The sequence below is a fragment of the Sardina pilchardus genome, chromosome 16 (genome assembly GCF_963854185.1).
Source record: "Sardina pilchardus chromosome 16, fSarPil1.1, whole genome shotgun sequence".
NCBI lineage: Eukaryota > Metazoa > Chordata > Actinopteri > Clupeiformes > Clupeidae > Sardina > Sardina pilchardus.
In genome coordinates this window covers 6,364,679-6,388,972 of record NC_085009.1, presented here as the reverse complement: position 1 = coordinate 6,388,972, position 24,294 = coordinate 6,364,679, and the positions used below count along the sequence as shown (strand labels likewise).

The 24,294-nt window shown below is 45.8% G+C and overlaps 1 protein-coding gene across 3 annotated transcripts in view; it reads right to left on the bottom strand.

The window, feature by feature from the left end:
* dock8 (dedicator of cytokinesis 8) overlaps window positions 1–24,294 on the bottom strand; it is a 45,338-nt gene that overhangs the window by 19,180 nt on the left and 1,864 nt on the right. For 2 of the 3 annotated variants that reach the window (XM_062517022.1, XM_062517021.1), the window contains exons 2-18: window positions 17,092–17,212; window positions 13,858–14,033; window positions 12,853–12,924; window positions 12,328–12,436; window positions 8,888–9,100; window positions 7,719–7,804; window positions 7,004–7,070; window positions 4,866–5,015; window positions 4,467–4,547; window positions 3,611–3,770; window positions 3,147–3,277; window positions 2,449–2,539; window positions 2,040–2,202; window positions 1,507–1,624; window positions 1,227–1,297; window positions 949–1,093; window positions 384–485 (exon numbers count right to left, since the gene is read on the bottom strand). In XM_062517022.1, the coding sequence (XP_062373006.1) occupies window positions 384–485; window positions 949–1,093; window positions 1,227–1,297; window positions 1,507–1,624; window positions 2,040–2,202; window positions 2,449–2,539; window positions 3,147–3,277; window positions 3,611–3,770; window positions 4,467–4,547; window positions 4,866–5,015; window positions 7,004–7,070; window positions 7,719–7,804; window positions 8,888–9,100; window positions 12,328–12,436; window positions 12,853–12,924; window positions 13,858–14,033; window positions 17,092–17,212 (2,056 nt within the window). Of the gene's footprint in view, window positions 1–383; window positions 486–948; window positions 1,094–1,226; window positions 1,298–1,506; window positions 1,625–2,039; window positions 2,203–2,448; window positions 2,540–3,146; window positions 3,278–3,610; window positions 3,771–4,466; window positions 4,548–4,865; window positions 5,016–7,003; window positions 7,071–7,718; window positions 7,805–8,887; window positions 9,101–12,327; window positions 12,437–12,852; window positions 12,925–13,857; window positions 14,034–15,547; window positions 16,133–17,091; window positions 17,213–24,294 lie in introns of those variants that run through there. The other variant, XM_062517024.1, reaches the window with a different exon arrangement.

Below are 24,294 nucleotides of genomic sequence, written 5' to 3'. Positions count from 1 at the left end.
ATCATCATCATCATCATCATCCACACCTCTGTTCTCAGCCAAACACAAACTTCACTCCTTTACACACTCAGTGACCAGCCTTACTCGTCAATCACTGATCTGAGATCAGATGATCAGAGCAGGGGGGCATATTCCAAGTACTGTACGTCATTTAGTAACAAACCTGGGTAAGTTAACTCAGAGTACGTGGTAAACCTCCTAGAACACGAGCCCAATGGCATTGTTTACAGTACCGTACAGCTCTTCTACTAGGAGGTTTACCATTTACTCTGAGTTAACTTACCCAGGTTTGTCACTAGACCACGTACTTGGAACCCCCCCCCCCCCCCCCCCCCAGATCTGGGCTGGTGTCCAGTGAGTGGGCATGTGGTGACAGCGCTCACCTCGGGGGAGTGCATGGAGTAGTTGACCGGCAGCTTCTCCAGCGCTATGGGCAGGCAGTACTGACCCGTCTGCAGGCGGTCAGTGTGAACTATGGGCAGCCACTGCAATGAGAAACACAACACTACGCATCACGTACTGTATCATGACATTGATCATATCAGAAAGCAGAAAAAATGCTGTTTTGCTTACCTACAGTACCTACAGTCATGCTAATAAAGCAACCTTAAACTGAATTGAATCTAATCGAATCAAATCAAATCAAAATCGAATTGAATGGAGCTTGTGCCAAACAGGTGGAGTTATGGGATGTCCCTATCTCAGTTCCAGTCTTGTATCTCCCCCAAGAGCAGGCAGGGCTTGAGCCAAGGCTTAAGGCAGTGCTTGAAGTTATCAGAAAGTCTTAACATCTTAAACATCCTGGTCCACTTCTCAATTCTGGCACAGTGCTTGGAAACTGAACGCCCTTCTCCTGTCCACCTTTCCCTAATCCTGCTGCTCCTGGACATGGGCGACGACGGGCGGCTCAGGAGCCGGGAACATAGTGGTGAAGAGTCGACGACTCACCGAGTACCCGACGAGGGCCTCGACGGCGCCCGCCTGGCTCTGCTTCTGCTGGCAGCTGATGTGGTAGAAGGTGAAGAGCAGGTGGTGGCGCTCCGTCAGCTTGGCCGGCAGCTTGATCTTCACCTCCTCGTAGAAGTCCGGCGACCTGAGACCCAAACCGCGCGCTCAGTCATCGACTATACCGTATATATATGCCACTCAGACCTCAGCTAAATGAATACATTACCAGGGTTTATAGAAGTCAGTGTTAATTGAGGTGTTGTATAAATTACACTTACTTGTTATGGTAAGTTACTGGGGTATAAGCCTCTGAAACAAATTCCGCTCCACTGGATTTTCCAAATATGACCTGAGGACAGGAATGAGAACACCATCACTGAACTGGAATAGCAAGACATATTTACGGAGTATACATGAATGTAAATCCATTCATTCCCTACGTTTCCTTAATTCATTTTTGGATGGTGAGATCATGAGACTGGCTCATGTTGACTCGACAAAGCAGTGGCGTTGCTATAATACTGATTTGGTCAACGAAGCGAACGGAAAATGACTTACAGGTAGAGCGCTGGTGTGCTCCTCTCCGCTCATGAACTGGATTTTGATGGTGATGTTCCTGGCCGAGGTGAGCCGGTTGGCCACGTTGAGCCGCTGAGGGTAAACATACAGGATGTTTCTGTGAAGAGGGAAAAATACAAACATAAAGGTTAAACAAAAACAAAGATTAAACAAATAAACACAGGCTGGTGTCATGGTCTGGTGAAAACTCACTGTCTTTGCCAAACAGACAGCAAATTAAAAACAGTCTGGGCCTGATGTTGACTTTGAGCAGCTGAAAGGCTGCTGCACTACCACAGCAAGCCAGTAGGTGGCAGCAGAGTACCATAGAGACAATAATAACATCACTCAAGTGCAACTTTTGGAGGAGCAAGAAGAGCGTGTAGGACAAAGGTTACGAGTTAACAGGTTACTAGCACTGGAGTCAACTGCAGAGTGGAAATCATCCAACAGCTTCCCTACTGTATCTGTTATGGTCTTACAGGAAGGAAACAGAGTGTGTCTTTCTGTGAGATGACATCTTGTGTAATGACCTGTAAATGCTGTGAGGGACGTAGACGTCGCTGGAGGGGAACTCCAGGATCTCTTTGATCAGGCGCGGGCTCTTCTCGGCCAGGGGCTTGACCAGGATGAGCTCAGGAGACAGGCAGCCGGTCATGGTCTCTGGTGCCGGTTGCACCTCCAGTTTGATTACACCTGAAAAGCCAAACACAACCCTCAAATTAATGAACAGCCACCTGCATATCCCACCAACACACAACGCAATAAGATATCTTTGAACACACACTACTCATTACATATTTACACTTGACACTTTTCAAGGCGTCTGGGTAGGCGAATGTCGATGAATTAAACACAATTAAAGAAAAGTTCAAATGTTTAAAGACATGGTTCTACTGTACATATGTCTAGATAAGGGTGTGGATAAGGGTTAGAGTTCACCTGGTATTGTTTTTATTCGTCTCTGTATTGACGTTCTCTTGATATCACCCAGATGCTTGAACAAGTCCTCATCGCTCAGGCGGTCGCCCTCCTAGACACATCACATGAATGGAAGACGTCAGTGGGGCCGTAGTGAATAAACACGCCCTGAGGCCAAGTCATCTGGCAGAATGCCGCAGATATGAAGCTAATAGCTGGACCTAGTACAAGCTCAGCTCGCTTGAAAGACAGGGTGGTTCAATAAGTGTGATTTGGCTAACCGAGGCCTCTCTGTGACGTGGAACAAAACCAAACCAAACACGATACACGTCATGACATTTCAACTGCTGGAATTCCTCAACATCTCTCTTCAGCCGTAGCCCGAGGCTGTGTTTACACCACAAACAACAAATAACAAACAAGCCAACATAAAACTATCCTCATGACTTTGCAATAGGCATAGGACACAAGATACAGTTAAAGGGAAAATCCGTTGGTGTTAACTGGCTAAGTTCTGAATGCTTCGGGTCTGGATAGGGTCACCCCTCATCCATGACTAGCTTATGGTCATACTTGACATATCTAAAACCCATTTTACACCGTATTTTTCCCTTTAAGAAAAGCATGTAGCCCATGACCCTCAGGAGTCAGTTGTGTGTGTGGAGCATGAAGGTGCTTCCTGCTAAAAGTGGGCTCCCGTCTTGCATTGTGGGACGGACCTGTTTGAAGAGGGTGTTGATGGTGATGTTGGCAGGTTTGAACCCCGACAGGTTGAACTGGTCCTCCACACACGAGAAGCGTTCCGAGTTCCGTCGTGGCAGATAAGCCCTTCTTTCCAAACTACCTTTACCTGTTCAACAGAACACATACTGTATTGGTTGATGCTATCGTGTTCTTTACACATATTGTACAGCCATTTTTTTTTAATCAGATGAATGACAATTACACAGGTACATTGGTTATCTACACAAGCAGAGTCCTTTCTAACTCTAAAGAGAAAGAAAATGTTCGAACATTCTAAAAGTGTTCTAACGTTCTAATAACACCTCATTTCTCTTGTAAGTATAAATGAGACAGACTGCAAAAGCAAACTGCCCTTCATATAACATGCCATGATGGTATTGTAGATATACGGCATGATGAGATGCTTCCCGCCTACATGTGAGCTGTTTTTTCGTCTCACCGTTAATGCTGTCGGCCTCAGCCATGTCTCTTTCCATGGTGGCGGTGGTGGTCACATTCATGATGTTGACCACGCCCCATGCGAAGGGCATCCGATAGCGGCCCAGCCTATGACAGAACTGCTCCGCCTGGGTCTTCAGCTTGTCCAGTTTATCCCGATTCTGAAATGAGACATCCTCACACATTAGACCACTAGCTTATTAGCATTTGTGATTAAAACAGCAAGGAAACATGTTCACTGTGGAGCTGTTAAAATGTGTTTCTAGTTCATACGGTTTCATTGAAACCTATTGAAGAACTAGATCTCTAATTGTAAACATGTGATAAACAGTCAAGGAAACAAAGAAAAGGGTTTCCACAAGATTCTTAAAGGAGACATAGAATGGAAACCATTTTTGGCCTTGGTTTTGATGAAGTAGGAGAGGTTGTGCGTAACCAAAGAGCCATCATGAACATGAGGCATGGTTGTGCCCTCCTTCATATGAAAATCTTGAACTTAGAAATAGCCACTAAAACATAGGTGAATTAGAACAACGCCTTCATGTGATGACAAATATCGCAAAGCAATTGAAGTTCAATTGTGGTTGCCAAAGAGGGCGCCATTTAGTCAAAAGGACCATTTCAATACCCAGCCTAAATATAACTTTTGATTGGGCTTGTAAAATTGCAAATGAGCTTACTTTTTATAAATCAAAATTGAATATATACCATTTCAACATCAGAGAACACATTGAGTACAATACTCAATTCATCCATTCTATGTCCCCTTTAAGTGAAGGACAATGGATCCAGCCCTGACCAAAGCACCATGGAGACTTGTCTGGTAAATGAGAACTAGATGAGAGGGTGTTGAGTACCTTAGTTGTGTCACTCTCTCTCATGCTGATGTAGGGGTCCGCACAGTCACTTATCTCCCCCTGCTGTAGCACCTTCTCAATCTGAAAACACACACACACACACACACACACACACACACACACACACACACACACACACACACACACACACACACACACACACACACACACACACACACACACACACACACACACACACACACACACACACACACACACACACACACACACACACACACACACACACACACACACACACACAAAAAGTGTTTGTCATACTATAGTCATATTCCTACTTTCTAGGTCCTCAGGGCCTAATTAAACTGGCATGTGATACCACCCATACAGTATGAGTTCATGCATTGGACAGGGAAGCATATGCCCAGGCATGCCCTTTACCTTGACTACCAGGTAGATGTCGGGGGAGGGCTGTGTGATGGAGAAGATGGCCGCCTTGGCCTGGCTGGAGGGGTCGATGGTGGGGGTGTGAGGGCGCAGGAACCCCCTCATCGTGTCCGAGTTCAAGTCGAGGTGGAAGTCCTCAGAGATCTAACGTTAGACACGCAGACAACATTTAAAAAAAAACACTGACACAGTGCACAAAGTCTGTGTGTGTGTGTGTGTGTGTGTGTGTGTGTATATGTCTCCGATGGGGATAGTGAAGGGAAGAGTTCTACGAAAAGCATCATCATGATTTCAAAATCTACTTCCTGTGGCAGGGTCAGCAGCACTTTCGCAGGGGTAAAGAAAACACAGAGACCCACGAACACGCGCACACACACCCGCGCACACACACACAAGCACATGCCTATGCAAATGCATGTGTGCACACACAAGGAAACCTTGCACTACACAAACACGGGAGGATTTCATTTGCATGCAATCCCAACGTACATCTACTGAAGGATTCGATTACGCTCAGCAGTCCTTCTTCAACACACACACACACACACACACACATACAGTACGCGTCCCGGTCAAAATGGTACCACTGACCAAGAAATGTCATATACAGGACACACAAAACACTTCAACGCGCTAAGTTGCGCTAAGTATTGTTGGTTGCTGTTCCCTTTGAAATCATTACATCAGTTCAACTCAGTCATACTGTATCTCCAAAGGTCAATAAGCAACAAGTATGGCCTGTTAAAATGCCATTTATCTTCATGTTCTGATGGCATAGTTACTACACATGTGATAACAGATCAGCTGGCGTCTAACAGAAGAAAACACTCAAATTCCTTCACGGTTTGGGGTCAAGGAGGCTGACTTAATACAGCGCGTCCCTTGCTGGAGTGAAGTCGCCCCTCCTTAAGGCAATGACATACAATATCCTGTTGCTGGGAAGGCAGGCGCGTCACACAATCCCAGCGAGGGCTTCAGTGTGCTCTGTTGTCTGCCCCACAGCTGGGTCAACTCCCTTCATTTGAAACAGAAACGTTTATTTTCATCTCCCACATCAAGACCAGCGAGGGTGAACGCTCTGAGGTTTTGGCACTTGTACGTGCAACTCGCTCTTTTATATGTTTTTTTCTTCTTTTTGTTTTTTTGCAGGCCCCACAGCAATTGTGACAACACATGACAATTGTGACACACATTTTTCAGAATTCAATCCTGGTTAAACGGAGTGCGAATTGTCCAGTAAAACGTTTTTTGTTTTTTTTCCAAGGCATTACAATTTGTTTCTCTGATATTTTTAGTCATTTCGGGATTTCGGCTGAACGTTAAGTGGGTCACAGATGTGAACCAACTGCCTGGACGCTTACGATGGCACAGATGCTGTCTAATCACCTGTTTGGCTTTGGCAAGAGTAAAAACCAAAACAAAATCATCTGTACTTCTTCGGATTGCAAAGAACACACAGTGCTACAATATTTGTTTAAAAATCTAGGGTCTCTCTCTCATTCTCTTCTGAAGTCATTGTGTGCGTCGTGTCCAACTCGTAACCTACAAAAGTGCCCTGGTTTTTCCGAGAGAGAATAGGTTTATTCTTGGGTCTGTTTTGTACTTGTTTTAACAGAGACCCTCGGTCCCTCCCTGAGGAAGGCCTCCCTCATTAAAGTTACCATAACATATCCCTTTCAAGTAACTGGAAACATATTAGGACGACACTCACTGCCTAGTGGGTGTGGATCTGTCTGCTCTCTGGAACACAGAGCCAGTGACCTCACACACTTTATATGAAACCCACAATAGAGGCTGAGGCTGAGGCTCATAAACAAAAACAAAATAAAACCCATGTGATGCTTTTTTGGCCAGCACTTGGAAGACTGACACAGTCCATCAGTCATCAGTCCATCACTGTCGCGTCGGCACTGACCTCCGGAGAAAGTCACAGACACTCATATTGAAGTCATCTTCCGAGGGTCTCCGCCCAGGCAGACAGAGAGACACGAGGGCTTAGGAATTTCTCACGGCCCCTTGCTGCGCTCGGACTCAAGGAGAAGGACGTCTACATGTGCATCTCGGTAAAACAACCCCGCCTACCTACCGCTGTGCTGTCTACCTCGGGCTAAAGAGAGAGAGGGGGTGCTTACCTTCTTCTTCTCTTTGAGGTCATACAGGGCCATGGTTGCAAATACTGGTTCTATATCGATCTCAAACCTGCTCAAACCAGAAAAGAAAGAGAAAGAGAGAGAGAGAGAGAGAGAGAGAGAGAGATAAAGAGGGAGAAATACATAGTAGTGAGTGTTTGTGGGAAGCAATTAGGGCCTGGCCTGTTCTATAAGACCACCACTGATTTGTACTCAAAATTCATATGCTTTCTTAGGCTTTGGATAATGTGATAACATCTGCCTGGTTGTCTTATTTCTACTCTGCGTATGAAGCATTGTTATGATTAATTTAGAGGAAATCATAAAGTTTTAACCCCTCTAGGGATTTAATCAAAAAATGCCCCCCTACCTCCACCTGAAACATCCCACCCATCAAGAGCCACTTAAATATTACATGCAGCGTTGCATTTCACTATTTCTATAGTAATTTATCTCATGTTCATTTTCATAATATAATAATGGCCCTCCTACCCCGAAGCATTAGGATAATTATCCAATACAGGCTGCACAATGTGCCTGTACAGATTTCCATACTCCACATTGCTTTCAGGTCCATTGCATATCCATCTCTAACTAAGCCGTCGTGTTCTGTAATGCCAGGCATTAGAGACATCTATCTAAACAAGATGTCACTCAAATGATTGGCTGAATGGTCTCTCTGTGGCTAAAAATGGATGAGGAGGAATTTGATGATTACTTGATGGCTTGGCATCTGACGTAGATCCGGTGGCCTGTATGTTCCCGAGGACACTCCGGCTTAGGCCTGATCTCCACAGCATCATCCTGCAGTGTGTGTGTGTGTGTGTGTGTGAGCGTGTGAGAGAGAGTGTAAATGATAGTTTATATATGTGTGTGTGTGTGTGTGTGTGTGTGTGTGTGTGAGAGAGAGTGTAAATGAGAGTTTATGTGTGTGTGTATGTGTGTGTGTGTGTGTGTGTGCACATGTGTGTGTGTGAGTGAGTGAGTGAGAATGAGAATTTGTGTGTGTGTGTGTGTGTGTGTGTGTGTGTGTGCGCGCGTGAGTGATTGAGTGAGTGAGAATGAGAAATTGTGTGTGTGTGTGTGTGTGTGTGTGTGTGTGTGTGTGTGTGTGTGTGTGTGAGAGAGAGAGAATGTGCATGTGTGTGTTGGGGAGGGAGGGGGGGGGGGGGGGTCAGAGAGGAGAGGACATCACATTAGTGGGCTCATAATGACCGTGCTGATCTCTGACGTTGATTGAGGGCTGCTAGTCAGCTCAAGTGGAAGCATGTGGTCAGAATCTCACCCCTAAAAATGCTCAGCTGTCAAGACCGAAACAACAATCACGCCGACGCTGAGAGATGTTTTAACAGCGCACAAGCCTCAGCTATGTGTGGGTTGGACGCCACGGCTACCGAATGACGCTATGAAAATCATCAGGGTTTCTCTGATGAAAGGAGCTCAGAAAAAGGATGCGCAACGAGCAGATTCAATCGCTCATTTCCACAAAAATAAAAGTGCAGGCAAATATTTTTCGGTAGACAAAACATTAAGGCCTGCTGAGCGAAACAGAAACGTCTCAGTGCTTCTCCGATGACAGGATTTAAAAAAAAATAATAAAAACAGCCCTGCTGTGGTTGAACATTTTCTTTTAAACCTCCCTCCAGGCAAACAAAATTGTCAGTCTTACATCAGCATGCATTTATTTGGTGGATATTTCCGTCCCGAGTAACTGTACCAGAGGTTTCAATCGCATTAGTATGCAGATTCCCTGGGAATCAAGCTCAGACCGGATCCATGACATTACAAACATCTCCCACAAATCCGCTAAAGCTCCACGAGAGGAAAAAAAAAAAGAAAAGAAAAGAAAAAAAACGAGAGCTGCTGGTATTAGAGTCTTTACGGTACCTCGTCGGCAGGTGGGTAGAGGGCGAAGAGTTCGGGGTGGCGGTTGCCCTGGCGCCCCTCCTGGTTGAAGCGGTCCAGGTCGTCGGGGTTGCTGAAGCGCAGCAGGCTGTCCACGCGCGCGTCCGGCTGCAGTGCCCGCAGGTCGAAGTCCGAGGAGGTGAGCGTGGTGCGGCTGGACTCGTCGCACAGCGCCGCCAGAGACGGAGACCTCACCTGTAGCAGGACACAGATCATGAGACATCAGACATGAGACATGAGACATGATATACATTATGCAGTATACATCATATATACCTCACCTGCAGCAGGGCAGGGATCCATGAGACATGATATACATTATACAGTAGACATCACACCACACTTGTAGCAGGACACAGATCCATGAGATATACAGTATACAATACAATATGAGCAGGGGACATACATTAATATATCATTTATACTGTATATATTAGTATGTATTATACACATTTAATACTGTAAATGCACACTGTTGCAGATCTCCACAGTTGTAAAATCCCCAAGCAAAGACTTGACCCTGTTCTAGCACTTCCTCTCTTGTGAAACAATGCATTCCTGCTCCTGCAACCCCCTGCCTCCACACAAAGTCACTGAGGTGGTACCGCACGAGACTACACACACACGCCCTGACACTGTGGGACATTAAAACTCTGATTACAGACTCACACTTTAAATCACATTTTTGTGTACAATTAGAGTAAAAGCAGTCTGATTCTCGGTTTTTGTAACTGTGTTGAACTTCACCAGTATGCTTTTCATCACTAATTAAGCGAATCTAGTTGAAAACCAGCTTTAAAAGCGTGTTATGTAAACAGTCAAATGTGTCAATAGCAAATGAAGGGTCCATATTTCAAGAGAACAGAAATGCTGGCCCAAGACTTCACTAGAGGGGAACGCTGCTCCAGACCGCATGGATCTGGCCTGAAAGGAGCGGGGGGACTGACAATGGGCCTGTTTTTCCCGCGGACAGCCTTGGAAGCTGATGAGAAGTACACCACTGAAACAAGGACTCTGTGGTTGGGATAATTAATACTTGGCAGGGCAGACCCGGGGACGGAAGCGCAGGGAGAGAGGGAGAGAGGGAAGGAGAGAGGTATGGAGGGAGAGAGGGAAGCCGAGCAGAGAGAGAGAGAGAGAGAGGGGGGATGGAGGGAGGCAGAGTGAATGAATATTCATGCTTCATTGTGTGGTAAGCCTTGGACAAACAGGAGGGGATCCGTGCCCAGATGCTGGTAATGGGAAAACAGGGACACTTTCTTTTCTTTTAGCCCACTCCACATTCTCACTCCATCTCTTCTTCTCCCTCCCCTCCCCCCTCTTCTCCCCCTTTCTTCACACCCCCCAGTTCTCATGGCCCCCCTCTCCTCAGCAGCGCTCTGACACAGGCCTTACTATGGAGTTGGAGATAACTGGATGATAAATATGTTAGAACAATTACTTTATAACAAAGCCTTGAAGGCCCCGTTCATTCTAGACTGGTCTAATATACTGTACTTGTCTTTTTCAGACTTCATGTCATCATTAAGGGAGACATCCGGCGAGTTTTCACATAGATCTGTCACCAAGTACGGTCAGTGCGAAACAAAATGTTTTTACCCAGCTGGAGTTGCTACACCCAGCAGCTAACCCAACCAGGCAGCTACAGCGCTACTCTCTGGGGGCACGTCCGTGAGCCCCCATACATGCCCACAGAGTGTAGTGCTGTGGCTGCATTAGCTGTTGGTTGTAGCAACTCGAGCTGGGTAAAACCGACTGTTTTTGTTTTGTACTCCGTGACCTCGGGATATGGAGATCTACAGTATGTGAAATTCGCCGGAGTTCTCCTTTAAAACAATTACATTACATCAAAGCCTTGAAGGCCAAATTAATTCTAGACATATCTATATTTGTCTATTTTAGACCTTTGATATAATCTTCATACTCTCATTAAGCTTACTTTATGATTAACCCGCATAAATTCTGTGTCTATCTGTGTATCTTGTGCTCTTCTTGTTTCTTAATCTTAGCACAATCTGTCTGTTGTACAATATTGCAACACCAACACCACTGCCAATTTCCTATCACTCATCACCTACAAAGCTCCTCCATTTCAAAGTTGTTTATTTTCCAAAATTTTGTTCACTGTATAGATAAAAATAGGTTGCCTCCATTTAAGTTACACACTATGAAAATATCAATTCTCTTCTAGGAAATGTGTGTGTGGTAAATCTCTCTACTATGTAATGATGAAACTATTTCATGCAGGTGTGCACTTGTTGGATTTGACACACAGCTCATATCTTAAAATCCAGTTTCACTTTCCGTGTTTTGGTTTGGCTCTGCCAGCGTTTCCCTGGTTACCAGATCACAACACGAGCGTGCTATACTCAAAGGTTGTAGCCTCACGAGCTCACTTTCACATTCACCGTATGACAGATTAATCATTTACTTCAAGAGAGCACTTGGCGAAAACCGATCGTGTTAGTACGTTTGGTCAACTCAGCCTGAGGACACAACTGACCAGGTCACACATTAGGGCCGTTAATACTCATTAAAAATTCACACGAAAGACGATTTATCACATAGATCTCCATTTCCCAAGGTCACAGAGTGCTGTTAGTACAAAAAAATCAATCAGTTTTATCCAGCTGTTGCTGTAACCAACAACTAAAGCAGCCAGGCAGCTACAGTGCTACACTCTGGGGGCATGAACATGGGGGCTCGTGAACATCAAAAAACGGAGATTAAGGTGATTAAAATTCCCCAGAATTCCCCTTTAACACTCACTGGAAATCCATACAAAAGGCCCACAGTGATTACACAGTGATAGGCATCCAGCACTGTGCAGGGCTGCGCATCAGTTCAGATGAGGCCTCGGCACACAACAGGTTTTTCGGCACTGACGGCGTAGAATAAAGCGCCACAGATTTCGGCACAGAGATATAGTCTCTGGGTTGGGTTAGGGTGGATGTGCTCACCAAAACTATGCACAATAGATTTCTCTACATGTCATACCACCACAGTTTATATTGTACACGCTGGAGTGTGTGTAATGAGAGAGAAATTTCATATTTGTAAACATTTGCTAGTATGGAGATGGCAATGACATATCGTGTTTGGTCCTATCCAAACACATCTGTGACAGCAGTTGATTTGGTGATGTAATTAAATGGGGGTGGGGCATTCAAATCATGCTTTTCCATCATTTTCAAAGCAAGTAATACAATCTTCAACTCCTTATCAACCCCTAATCATTACCTTCTAGGCTTGTGGTCCTGAATCACACTTTCTCTCTATCACTGACCAGGCACCAAACACCAAAGACTATACTGTATATACAGTCATTGGCCAACACTATCCAATAAAAGAGATTGAGAATGAGAATGGAGTTTAAATGTTTGTTTTTGTAGGAGGGGTCAGTGCTGCTGTACTGTACGTACCGCGGGCTCCTGCTTCTCGGGCTGCAGGTCGGACTCAAACACCTGCCTCTGGAGGAGCTTGTGGAGGCCGGAGCGCTCCGAGTAGGCGCTCCACCCATCGCCCTGGCACCTGGGAAAATCAGATGCCCACGGAGGTCATGACCTTGACTGAGCACGTTCATCTCATTCAAAACATGATGGAGCCTCACAGTGCATACTCTCCGTGTGGACACATAGTCAGCATAGCATAGGAATGAAAGAGAAGTTCACTGCAACATATATTGTTGCATTTGTTCTATTAATGTAATGGGACATTATAGCGTCATGTAGTGTTGTATGACTTTTTGCTATCAACAACTAAATTCCTGATAAAAGAAAAGATAACTTTAACGTTATGTCATAGGGGGGTGCTGAGTGAATATGAATGAATCTTGATGGACATACGGATGAAATAGCTGTCAATCAGGCAGGTAGACATCATAAACATGATACGTGTCAGGAAAAATAATGTTTTAAATGTGTTTTAGCGGTCTACATCAGACTTACCTTCTACTGACTATTAACCAAGGCTGCGTGTAGCTCTGTACACAGTCTCTCACATGTGGGTCAAGCTCCGCCCTGCGGAGACACAGAAATCCCCATTGAGTGAGAGACAGAGAGAGAGAGAACGAGAGCTGCAAATGAGAGCTGTAAATGAAGTTTATATCCCTCTCGCAATCAAAGAGCCGAGGATAAACCAACGCCACCGCACGCATGGACACAAGGGAGCTCACCAGACAAGCATTTAAGAGCCGTGCCTGGTCTGAATATTTCATGAATGAAGACATTACATTGTGGCTACGTTACACTGTGGCTTCAGCAGCGCTTCCCATGACCCGACCGGCCGGCAGAAGAGCCTTGTCTGACTTGGAGCGAAGATATTTCAGTATTTTGTTTAGTCTAAAACGTTATAGCAGACAATGCCACGTAGTGTTCGCTGTCTACACTGCAAATAGCGCATGATAAGACTGCATGTGTCTCAGAGTCACAACAGCATGAGAACTATGAAGGAGGATCATATATTTTTGTATACCACAGTGCCACAGTTAAGATAAGAAGAACGTATATTTTCATATTTAAGTACCACGGTCCTTAAATATGTCCTCCCTGCTGCTACTATAGTTCTGTATGCAAACAACGATAATGTACACAGAGATTAGAGCTAACTTTATGCTATGTAGCCTTCCGTGTCTCTCAAGGCTGCAAGTGCTCCGTAATTGCTCCTGCATGTGTCTACATGTTTATGCGTGTGAATGTATGTTTTTGTGTGTCTGAGTGTGTCTGAGTGTCTTCATGTGTGTCTCTGTGTGTGTGTGCGTGTGTGTGTGTGTGTGTGTGTGTGTATGTGTGTGTGAGAGCGAGAGTGTGTCTGAGTTTTTCATGTGTGCCTCTGTGTGTGTGCCTCTGTGTGTGTGCCTCTGTGTGTGTGCTCGTTTGTGTTTGTATTTGTGTGTGTGTCTGTGTGTTTATGCGTGTGTGTGTGTGTGTGAGCGCTCCCGCCGGCCCACCTACCCGTCGTCGGGGACCGAGTGCTGGGCGGTGCGGCACTCACGCTCCACCAGCTCCACCACCAGGTCGTCGTCGGGGAAGTCTCCGAGCTCCTGCATGAGCTGGGCGTCTCCGCTGCGCAGCTGGGCCATCAGGAACTCCTCTAGATCCACCGGCTCCACAGCATCGTAGGACGAAGGCTACGGCAAGAGAGGGGGGAACAAAAACACAGCCGCCGCCGCCGCCGCAAGCAGCAGCGCACCAGGCCGCACGATTACGCCATGTGACAACTGCACCGTGTGATTACGACAGCCAACGAAAGATACATTAGTAGATATAACATGTGTGTGTGACACAGACACATTACCTCGGTGAGACAGACTAATTACATAGAGCGCTAAGTCACGACTGCGCTCTGTTGTACACTCAACAGCACGAGCATTTTTCCTTGACAGCAGAGATTACACACACACACACACACACACAGACACAGACACAGACACACACACACACACACACACACACATGTGCTTGGATGACAACAGGAAATACCTCTGGGAACGCAATGTTGCAAGGAATCTTCATGTCAATGAAACAGTGTGCATAGATAAATGTGCTGTGTGAATGAGTGATCCGGGAAGAATTTTATTATGTTCAGAGAGCCCTCACCACCCCCGTATCGCACACTTTTACACTCTGTATCACTTTTTTTCAAAGTTGCTAAAAACAGATCACAACAGGAAGGAAAATAGCTGTGAATAGCGACAAATTAGCTAAAAGGGCTGCATGAAAACAAGGACGGAGTGAATTAGGTCCCTCAGTCACGCTCGAGCACCGCCGACAGCTCCCCAAACACCCTCAGACAGACGTGTCGAGAACAGGCCTGGCCGCGCCGGGCAGAAGTGGCGGTACTCTCCAACAGAGCGGCCCTCACCCTCCTGAGACCAGCGCTGCTGACCACCAGCTCATTAACACATCAAGAAGAACACGCCAGCCACGGCTTCACCGATAATAACACGGCGCTCTCTCTGATGAGAGGAGGGTTAGGGGACACTGCTCAGCAGATAAATGAAATATGGTGTCGTTTTTTTTTTCTGTCACTAGAGTCAGCCTGGTGCGGTTTTGCCCTCAGGGCACGAAGCAGAGGCATGTTCAAATAAAAAGGGAGGTAACTGCTGTTTTTCTTTTCTGGAGGGTTCTTTCTGTCTGTGCACACAGGACTGTCTGTTCTTCAAGAAATACACTTGAAAGGTAATAACACACATGGCAGACAAGTACAATCTGGACTGCGCTCTATAAGGAACAATATAACACTAAATACAAAAAGACTGTTATTTCAGCTACTAGAACCACTTCCTGCCCAGGCTGAAAGCAGAACACACTGCAAAAGAACATCAACTTGTTTATCGACCTGTCATAAAACATGCCACCATTCTTCCCCAATCTTCCAAAAATGTCAACCTATTAAGTGCTATTAATTGCTCGATATACAGTATTAGACTCTAACACATTTGCCTGAAACTATAGAACTTGTAGTGGCATGTGTAATGTAATAGTGAGACCACAGTTTCCTGTGCGTTTTTCAAATAGATCTCCTGACACTGTGCAATACGTTACAAAACCAGACACAGCACCTAGGAGCTTTGGACACAACACGACTGGGAACAGGTGCACCGTGAATTATTCATCATTTAAAATATACAACAAAACTCACCCGCAAAGGAAAAGCTCTCTACAACCACCCGTGACGGAAGTTGACAAAATGGCGTTGCCGGAAGCACAAAAAAGCCTACACTACCCTATTCCTCCCTCAAAAAAGCGACGACCACAAGAAGCAAATCATGAGGTTACAACACATCTGACGCTAAGCCAACGCTACTTCCCCAATCAGACTGGGGACTTTGCATACAGCCTAGGAATCTATGGCAACATAACACACAATCATTTCACTAATACATACTGAAAAGTACTCTCCATTGATCTTATCCAAAAAGACCAAGACAAGACTTAGGCCTCACATATATTAGGAAATTGGAATTTGGAAATTGGCCAGTGTTATGATGACACATCCTGACAGTTTATTTGTGCTGTCAATCACAAGGTGTCACTAGTGTGCATCATGGGCCCTTTTTAGTGGACTCCTTCAAAGTAGGTAAACAAATCATCTAAAAGACGCTCCATCAGCAAGCTGATGGGATGGGAAAATATCCTAAGATTATATTTTCTCTTTTTTTAATAAATAGTCCTGCGCAGCCCAAATCCTCTCATATTAAAGATTTGCGTGTGCGTAAGCCGGCAGGCGAAGCTGAGAGGTAAGCGGAGGCCTCTCTCTCTCTCTTCTCGTCCGTCTCTCCCTCTCTCTCTTTCTCTCTTTCTCCCTCTCTCTCCCTCTCTCTCCCGCTCTGTCTGTCGGGCAGCTGCCCGGGCCCCTGACCCACTTAGAGTGGAAGGGGATCAGGTTAGAGATTAACCCACAGACACAGACAGGGAGAGTGGAGAGAGGGAGAGAGGGAAAGAGAGAGAGAGAGAGAGAGAGAGAGAGAGAGAGAGATCATCCCAAATGAATATGCCTGAGTCAGAGCCAAAGGCCTGACTGGCATGAACCGAGTGGTGAAACCTACAACAGCGCAGCAGTGATATCCCTTTGAACAGCCACTGAACACACTGTCACAACAACATCAGGATCACACTCAAACAGAAACCGTGCATCACATCCACATGGCCTACTGCTGTTACACTGTATTCATAACGAGCATTCACAAGTGCTTGTTCCCTGCAGGTTTATCTGGCTAAACAACAACAGCTCGATAATTACTGCTGTCAGCAGTGGAAATTACAGCTCATGCTTTAAGCGTTTGGAAAATGAATCTGTTTGCTATGAGACAGAGACAACAGAGCTATTATAGTCTTACCGGGAGAGCGCCGTGCTACAGATCTACCATGATATTCTAGCTCAGCGTGGACTGTACTTATGGTGCACAGGTGTGTGTGTCAGGTGTGTGTGTGTGTGTGTGTGTGGTGTGTGTGTTAGGGTGTGTGTGTGTGTGTGTGTGTGTGTGTGTGTGTGTGTGTGGGGTGTGTGTGTTAGGGGTGTGTGTGTGTATAGTGAGAGAGAGGTGTGTGTGTGTGACAGGTATGTGTGTATGTGTGTGTATGTGTGTGAGGTGTGTGTGTGTGTGTGTGTGTATGTGTGTGAGGTGTGTGTGTGTGTGCGTGTGTGTGTGTGTCAGGTGCGCGTGTGTGTGAGGTGTGTCTTACCACGGTGAAGCAGAAGGATCCCCCGGTGCTGGAGTTGTGGCGGTGGTGCTGGTGGAGGGTGGTGTGCGGGGAGCTGTGGCTCGTGGCGCTGAAGTGCCTCCTGATCTCGGACGACGAGTGCCTGCGAAAACACCGGCAGCACAGTTCAGGCGAGTCGCTTCTTCCGCCGTCGCCGCCCTTGCCACCGAAGCAGCCGAGATGCCACCGGAACGCGGATGCCACCGACGCCGGGCACAGCGGGTCGCAATTACACGCCTCTCAGCCGTCATCGGTCGCGACGGGAGAACAATGCGTTTACACGCGGGGGGGTTGCCTCCACTAGGATGTTTATGTTCTATCGTGTCACACGGCGTGAGGGGGCGATGCTGGGTTCGGTGACAGGACAGGACGAGAGGGAGTGTTGACGAGGGGAGCGTAAGGAGCTTTGGCTGGATTGGGAAAACAAGCAGGCTCAGCCTAAGAGGACGGCGAGCACTTTCATCCAGCCCTCCCGCCACACAGACACAACAGGGACCTTCATACACACACCTCACCTCCAGTTACCACATCCAATCTCCAGTAAACACTATCAATATGAGAACATGTTTGAACTTACACACACACACACACACACACAACAATATCCCGTTGGTTATTAATAAAGTAATCTATCTATCTATGTTGCAAGACCGTATTCCACAAGTGGTATCTCACCCTACTCCACCTGCAGGTCAATGGACCCACTTCACCTGCAGGACACCTTCCATATCTACCTGTTAACAGCCTGTTAGAGTAGATCCAGATCACCTAATCATATTTCACAAGGCCGGCCCGGTATCTTTGCAGCGGCCATTATGCAACTGGAGCGATGCCATTGCATAATACCAGCCCTTGCCATACCTCCCTATTGTAAAGGAAATGCAGAGCAGGGAAGGAAGCTGCTTATTATGCAACGCCCAAACCACACCTGTCTGGAAGTCTTGCGTCTCGACTCTGCTGCACCTCCTGCGTCGCTCGCGACAAACGGCCCGAGGTATTTACGGCGACAATCGAAAATCTTTTCAACAGAAATGAGTCGTAACGCAGCTATAAAAACGCCTGTTTCCTTTTCAAAAGGAAGCTGTAGGGGGTTAGTCACTCAACGTCATTCACTGATTCATTAGTAGTGACCCGACACCATGCGCCGCGGTCAGTCCGCTATCGAGCCCTTATCGCTCCGGTTACTTTGAGCCACTTCAAAAAAAAAAGCTCCACCGCTGTCACTACTAATGGAGCTGTTGGTGGCGAGCAGCAGATCGAGAAGGTCAGACTTTGAACTCCGAGTCCACCCCTGAATTGAAGAGAGGCCCCCGGGCAGCGCGCCCAGTACTGGACTAATGATTCTCGGCCGTAATAAGGACGGGTCATTCGGATGGAGGCCTCGGAGTGCAATTACTCGGGAGGAATTTATGTCAACAACAATGTTGGCCGCTGAAGAGGAGGAGTGCAGCCTCCTACAGCAGGGTCCAGAGGTGACAGACCCGCCATCAAGTCATGGGTGCCAATGGAGCAGAACACATTCTGGACTGTACTCGGGAGTGTGAGTGTGTGTGTGTGTGTGTGTGTGTGTGTGTGTGTGTGTGACGCCGTATTGCTTTGGGATTCAGCAGTGATCTCAGTGAACTAAGAGGAAATGGTCAGTCTCATTAAAGTCCCAGTCCACTTGTTGATGGTTGCTCATGATCTCTCGCCAACATTTCTGCTTCACCCATCAGCATGAAGTGGGTGACTGCAGGCTGGCATTGGGGAGGGCATTTTTATAGGGGTGACAAAGAGAGAAAATGGGTCACTGTTCCAGAAGGTTCCACAGGCTGCGCTCATTATCTCATAGAGTCCATTGTTATCCATGCAGGGCATTCTGCCACACTCTCACTCTAACAACCCCCCCTTTACCCCCCCTCTACCCCTCACGCCCCCCTCCGTTTCTAATACCAATAGGCTTGTGTGATCAACCTACAGCAATGAGGAAAAACAGGCCTACAACTAAACAGCTATACTAAATGCTCTTCTCTGACACGGCAGAAACGACGCTGATTGACGTTGCCTTGAGGTGGATCCATGAAGTGTCATTATCGGACCTTTCCTGACCTTTGCGCTAATGCGTGTGGGAGCAGGTCGCTCCTGGCCGCTAATGTTTTGTGGTTTGTGTATTTGGGGCAGAGTTTGGGGATGGGGAGACTCGATAGGCGTTGGATGCCCTAATACAAACACCTTCTTAATCCTTTCCACAACAAACCGAGCAGCTGTCCACTTCGACATAATGCTCGGCATAATGTCTATGTCATGTAGAAAAAATGATGTCAGCACACATTCATTCATCTAAGGACTAAAAGTGTTGAGTGATGGTTTGTTGAAATAAACTATAGTCATCACTTGTATTAATGGTCCTTATCATATCTATGAAATGTGCTGGTTTATACTGTGCAGTGTGTGTGCTATGGGCATGTTGTGTTCTATCGGTTCAAAATCTTTCTCTTTTACATACTAATGCTGCACACATGCACACACATACATACATACACACACACACACACACACACACAAAACACACACATACACACACACACAGACCAAAACCCCCTTAAAGGTCATCACCTGGGCGAGACACCATGCAAATGAGGAGAGACCGAGGGCCAAAGTCCCACGAGGGAGTGAGTGAGTGAGTGAGCGCACACACACAACACATACACACACACACGCACCTCAGGTAAACATTCCATTCCTGATTACGTAACATATCAGCAACTTATCAAACTTTATAGGTGTTAAATTTGGAACAAAACAGACCTGTTGAAATTTATGGGGATATTAAAAAAAATAACGGATGACAATATTTTCATTCTAGGTGACAAAATGACAGACATAGACAAAGCATTTTTGAATTACAGCTTAATTGAACATGTCTTCTTGGCTTAGACCATGGATGATTTCAATCATTCTTTCAACCTGACACAGGACCAATGTCAATACACTGCCTGGACTAGAGAGTCAATAACTGATCACTTCTTACAATATAAAGTACACAAACAGGTTCTGCGAGAGACAGCCTTATTTCAGACCATCGAGGAATTCACTCAGACAAGAGACAGCAAGCATACCTGCAGGAGAAACTCAAACACAGAAAACAACCACACAGGCACACAAGACACTGCAGGCACCACTACTAGCAGACACAGCATGGACCCAAGCTGACTACCATGCTACCTTGGGGGAGGGATACCTTATGTTCCCCGGATCCTATGTTCCCCGGATCCTATGTTCTCACTTTGTATGGGACCGGGGAACATAGAACCCCTTTCTTCTCAAATTTTAGAAAGGGTCCTATGTTCCCCACTTTTCCCAAAAAGGGTCCTATGTTCCCCGTGGAACATAGGATCCTTTTGGGGAAAAACAGGGAACATAGGACCCAAGGAACATAGGGATGACCCCCTTGGGAAATACACCCCAGCCAGTGAAGTCATACAAGTTCACATTAGACGACATGAAGCACTTTTTGTGTGCCTAGATAAAGCACTTAACACACATAATGAGATGCTGTTGCTGTTCTGGCTGACACTGGGGATGCCAGATGTTTATCTGTCCTTCATATGATGTTTATTTCCTATCCCTCTCAGCGACGGCCATGTTGACTCTGTCACACTTCAAAAAGCAGGACTTTGTGTTCACCAAAACCATGTGCTCGCTTTTGCAATCTGATTGGCTGTCACATTCACCAGAATTTCCCCGCCATGAAAACTGAACTGTATGTACTCTGATTCCAGCCAGCCTACTAAATATAGTTTTAAAATAAAAATGAGTCGCAAACTAGCCTTTATGTCAGCATATGAACTCCCATGAAGGTTTTGTGAAAGAAAGTGTCATTTTTCTCTGTCTCACTGCACACTGCCATTCTACTGACTGGTGACCAACGGCAGAACTATTCAGTTCAACAGCGCACACAGAGACTCCATTTGAGGTCAGTCGAGCAGCAGATAAGGTCTAACAACAAACATGCTAACGCTAGGGTCCAGTGCTAGCAGCGATGGAACACAGCCACACAGCCACACACCCACGTTAACCCAACGTGAAGGGCGGACAGAGCGAACAGACCTGTACCGAGGCCAATATGTCCCATCATGCAATGTTGATGAAATAATAAAAATAATTCCTGCCCAAAATTTAACAGGCTCTTCCTTGCAACACTCCTCCACCAGGTTTCATGGAAATGGTAGGCGGACAGACACACAGACAGACAGATGAAGGGCAGCAAAAACATATGGAGATATTATGTATGGAGCACCCAACGTTTATCACACTCTCTTCCATCACAACTACTTCACTTTCTACACACATACTGTACGCTACTGTCTTTTTTCACTATGAGGAAAGATATCAGCCTTTATTTTCATTCATAGTTTAAGCTGCCTGTACACGTCACTGACTTCATTCTGGCACATGCAAGTGTTCACAACATATAGGCCTACTTGCAGTTTGTGGTTAAACCTTTAATTAAAAAGGTTTTCTCATAAGGCTGGGTGATAACTGATTTATTACTTTCTGTAAAGGGAGGTTTTGTTAATTGTGTAATATCCTTGACAGGTTGTTGGCATTTGCAACAATGGCTGTAAATCCTCACAATGAGCTCCACGTCCTTTGTTGTCTGCGCATAGAAATGAGCTTTGGGTTAAAGAGCAGTATGCAGGCTGGTTCAGTAAAGAAAATCCAGAATGAACAGAACATTGAGCAGTCATCTACAATATAGAATATATCTTTCCCCACTAACAATTCCTCAGTCCATGAACAAAATGGCTGCATCTATCCCATGTCCACATCAGAATCACTCTGTTCAAAACATGATATCTGGTAAAGTTGTTTTCATTGCCTTCTGTACATTAACAGTATTGTTTTATTTTGTGGTGCCCATTCTGTGCCAGGGAGGGTTAGTGGGCTGTACTAACTTCAGTGAGAAAACACAAAATATAGTACTGGCACATTCATCTTTCAGGCAGTGAGATCATCTGGATGATATGCTTTTCGATTTGTTTATTTATTTAATTTTTTTGCTGATTGTTGGTCTCTCAGAACGGCCGACAGTCGAAGGAAAGTTGGTGGAGTGAGTCTGAGACATGCTGAGGCTTACCATCAGCCGATTCCCACATAAACTTGATCCCGCCTTCCGCCCCAGGCTACATTTTTTTTCACTTGAAGCATCCTAATAATGGGCCGCGTTGCTCATAATGCCATTGACCTGAGCAAAGAGAACCGGGCGGAAAATAACTCCATAAATCTAAAGATATGCGTACAGTAATTCACTCGGTTTTGGCTCAGGGAACATCGCACAAGCATGTAAGTGCTGTGTGACCTGTGTCAGCAAACTAGCACCTTGTCGAAAAAAAAAGGTTTCGTGACACAACTTGTCCACACAGCTGTACCTGAAAGCAGCAGCAAAAATCCACCAAGTCAGTGGTATCATCAAGTTCTGTCTGCCACCATTTCACTAAGGTTTTGTTCAATGAAATACAATCATTCACAGAACGTTCCATGTGCAAGGCACTCCTGCGTCCCAAAGTACACAGAGTTGTGAGAGTTATGAAAACGAGTTATGAAAAGACTGATGAAAATGTTACACAAAACACTTGCATTATCTGGGAACCAGCTATCAGCCTCTTTCATTGGTCTGCTGCTCGTGCGATTCCGATTGGATGGATGACTTTTTCTCCTGTGCTTTTTTAAATGGCCGTCTGAGAGAAGAATCTAATGTGGAACTCTGGACAGAGAGCGCGAGAGGGCAAAATACAACAAGTCTGTTGCGGTCAGTGCATTTCACTAAATCATTACGCACTTGAACAAGACGACAGAGCCACCATTTTCCACGATTTAGAAAATCCAAGGCAGCACAGCAGAGACCTGACTCAGCATCTTACTAGTGCTGTGCTGCTCTCCGGGGTCTCCGCAGGGCAGATACCACTTTCTTCCTGCTGACTTTATCAAAGCTCCGTTCCTAGAGCGACACTGTCTAAGGCCCATTCTCAACCTCTCTCCTCTCTCCTCGATGCTCGGTCCTCCAGGCTCATTCCCACTGATCTATAACTAACACTGGATAGACTATCCCATTGTTGCCGCCCCATCATTCTTTATCTAGATCAGTGGGAACGAGGACCGAGGAAGGAAAGGAGGATACATGAAAAGACGAATGAGAGGCGCCATATGTGGGAAACCAACAGTTTTCACTCAAAGGCATCTCAGAGTTAATCGACCAACCCCCAAGAATGTATGGCCAATCAAACCACAGCACCATACACAGACCTTGCCTATTGGAGGACAAGTCACACATATGCTGCTCAGTCATTTGATAAGCGCTGCCCAAGTCACTGTAGGTGCTGAATCACAGGCAAGCCAAGCTGACGCCAATCAGTCAGCACTGTCACCAAAAGTGCTGCGAGTGGCCTTTAGGGCACCAAGTTGCTGAATGATGTTGGCTTGTTTACTCCTCGAGTCTTCAGATACAGGCAATTCCCTGAAGGATTGCATTGCTTCAAACTGCAATGGGGGTCTATCTGTTGTGCAGTCCTGTCACTTCTATAACTGCAGTATAGGGGGATACTAGCAGTGATTACTCAACAAACAAACATCAAACCTAGTTAACTTCCAAACATGAATCAGTCAATACGTATGCCATGGGGTTTAGGCTACAGTTTGCATTTGTACTTTTGTTAAGACTGAAACCAGATGCCACTATACCTACACTACAGCAAAGCCTGTGTACCCACAAACGAAGGGTCAAATGATAACGTGACTGGTAACTAGCGTCACACCACTGCATTTCATCCATCCACATCAATTTCACTTCCTTCTTTTAAAAAAACCCCGACGTGTTCCTCACACATTGCTCGTTGGGACCATTTTGAAATTCACCCCATGCAGATTAACCTTTTTTCAAAGCAAGTTGTGTAAAAACTGACTCCTCTCCACCAAAATAACATATATATATTCTTCACAGTAATATAGAGTTCCTAATCACCATTTTAATTATTTCACCCAAAAACAGGGAAAACTGGCTCTGCATAGAAACTTTTAGATATTACAAAATCCATTGAGTTTCCATCCTATTTGATAACCACTACTATACTAGAAATGAAACACGGCAGCAGCAATCTATGGAGAGTCTGATGCTGCTCATATTTGGAAATCTTCACAAAATACTTC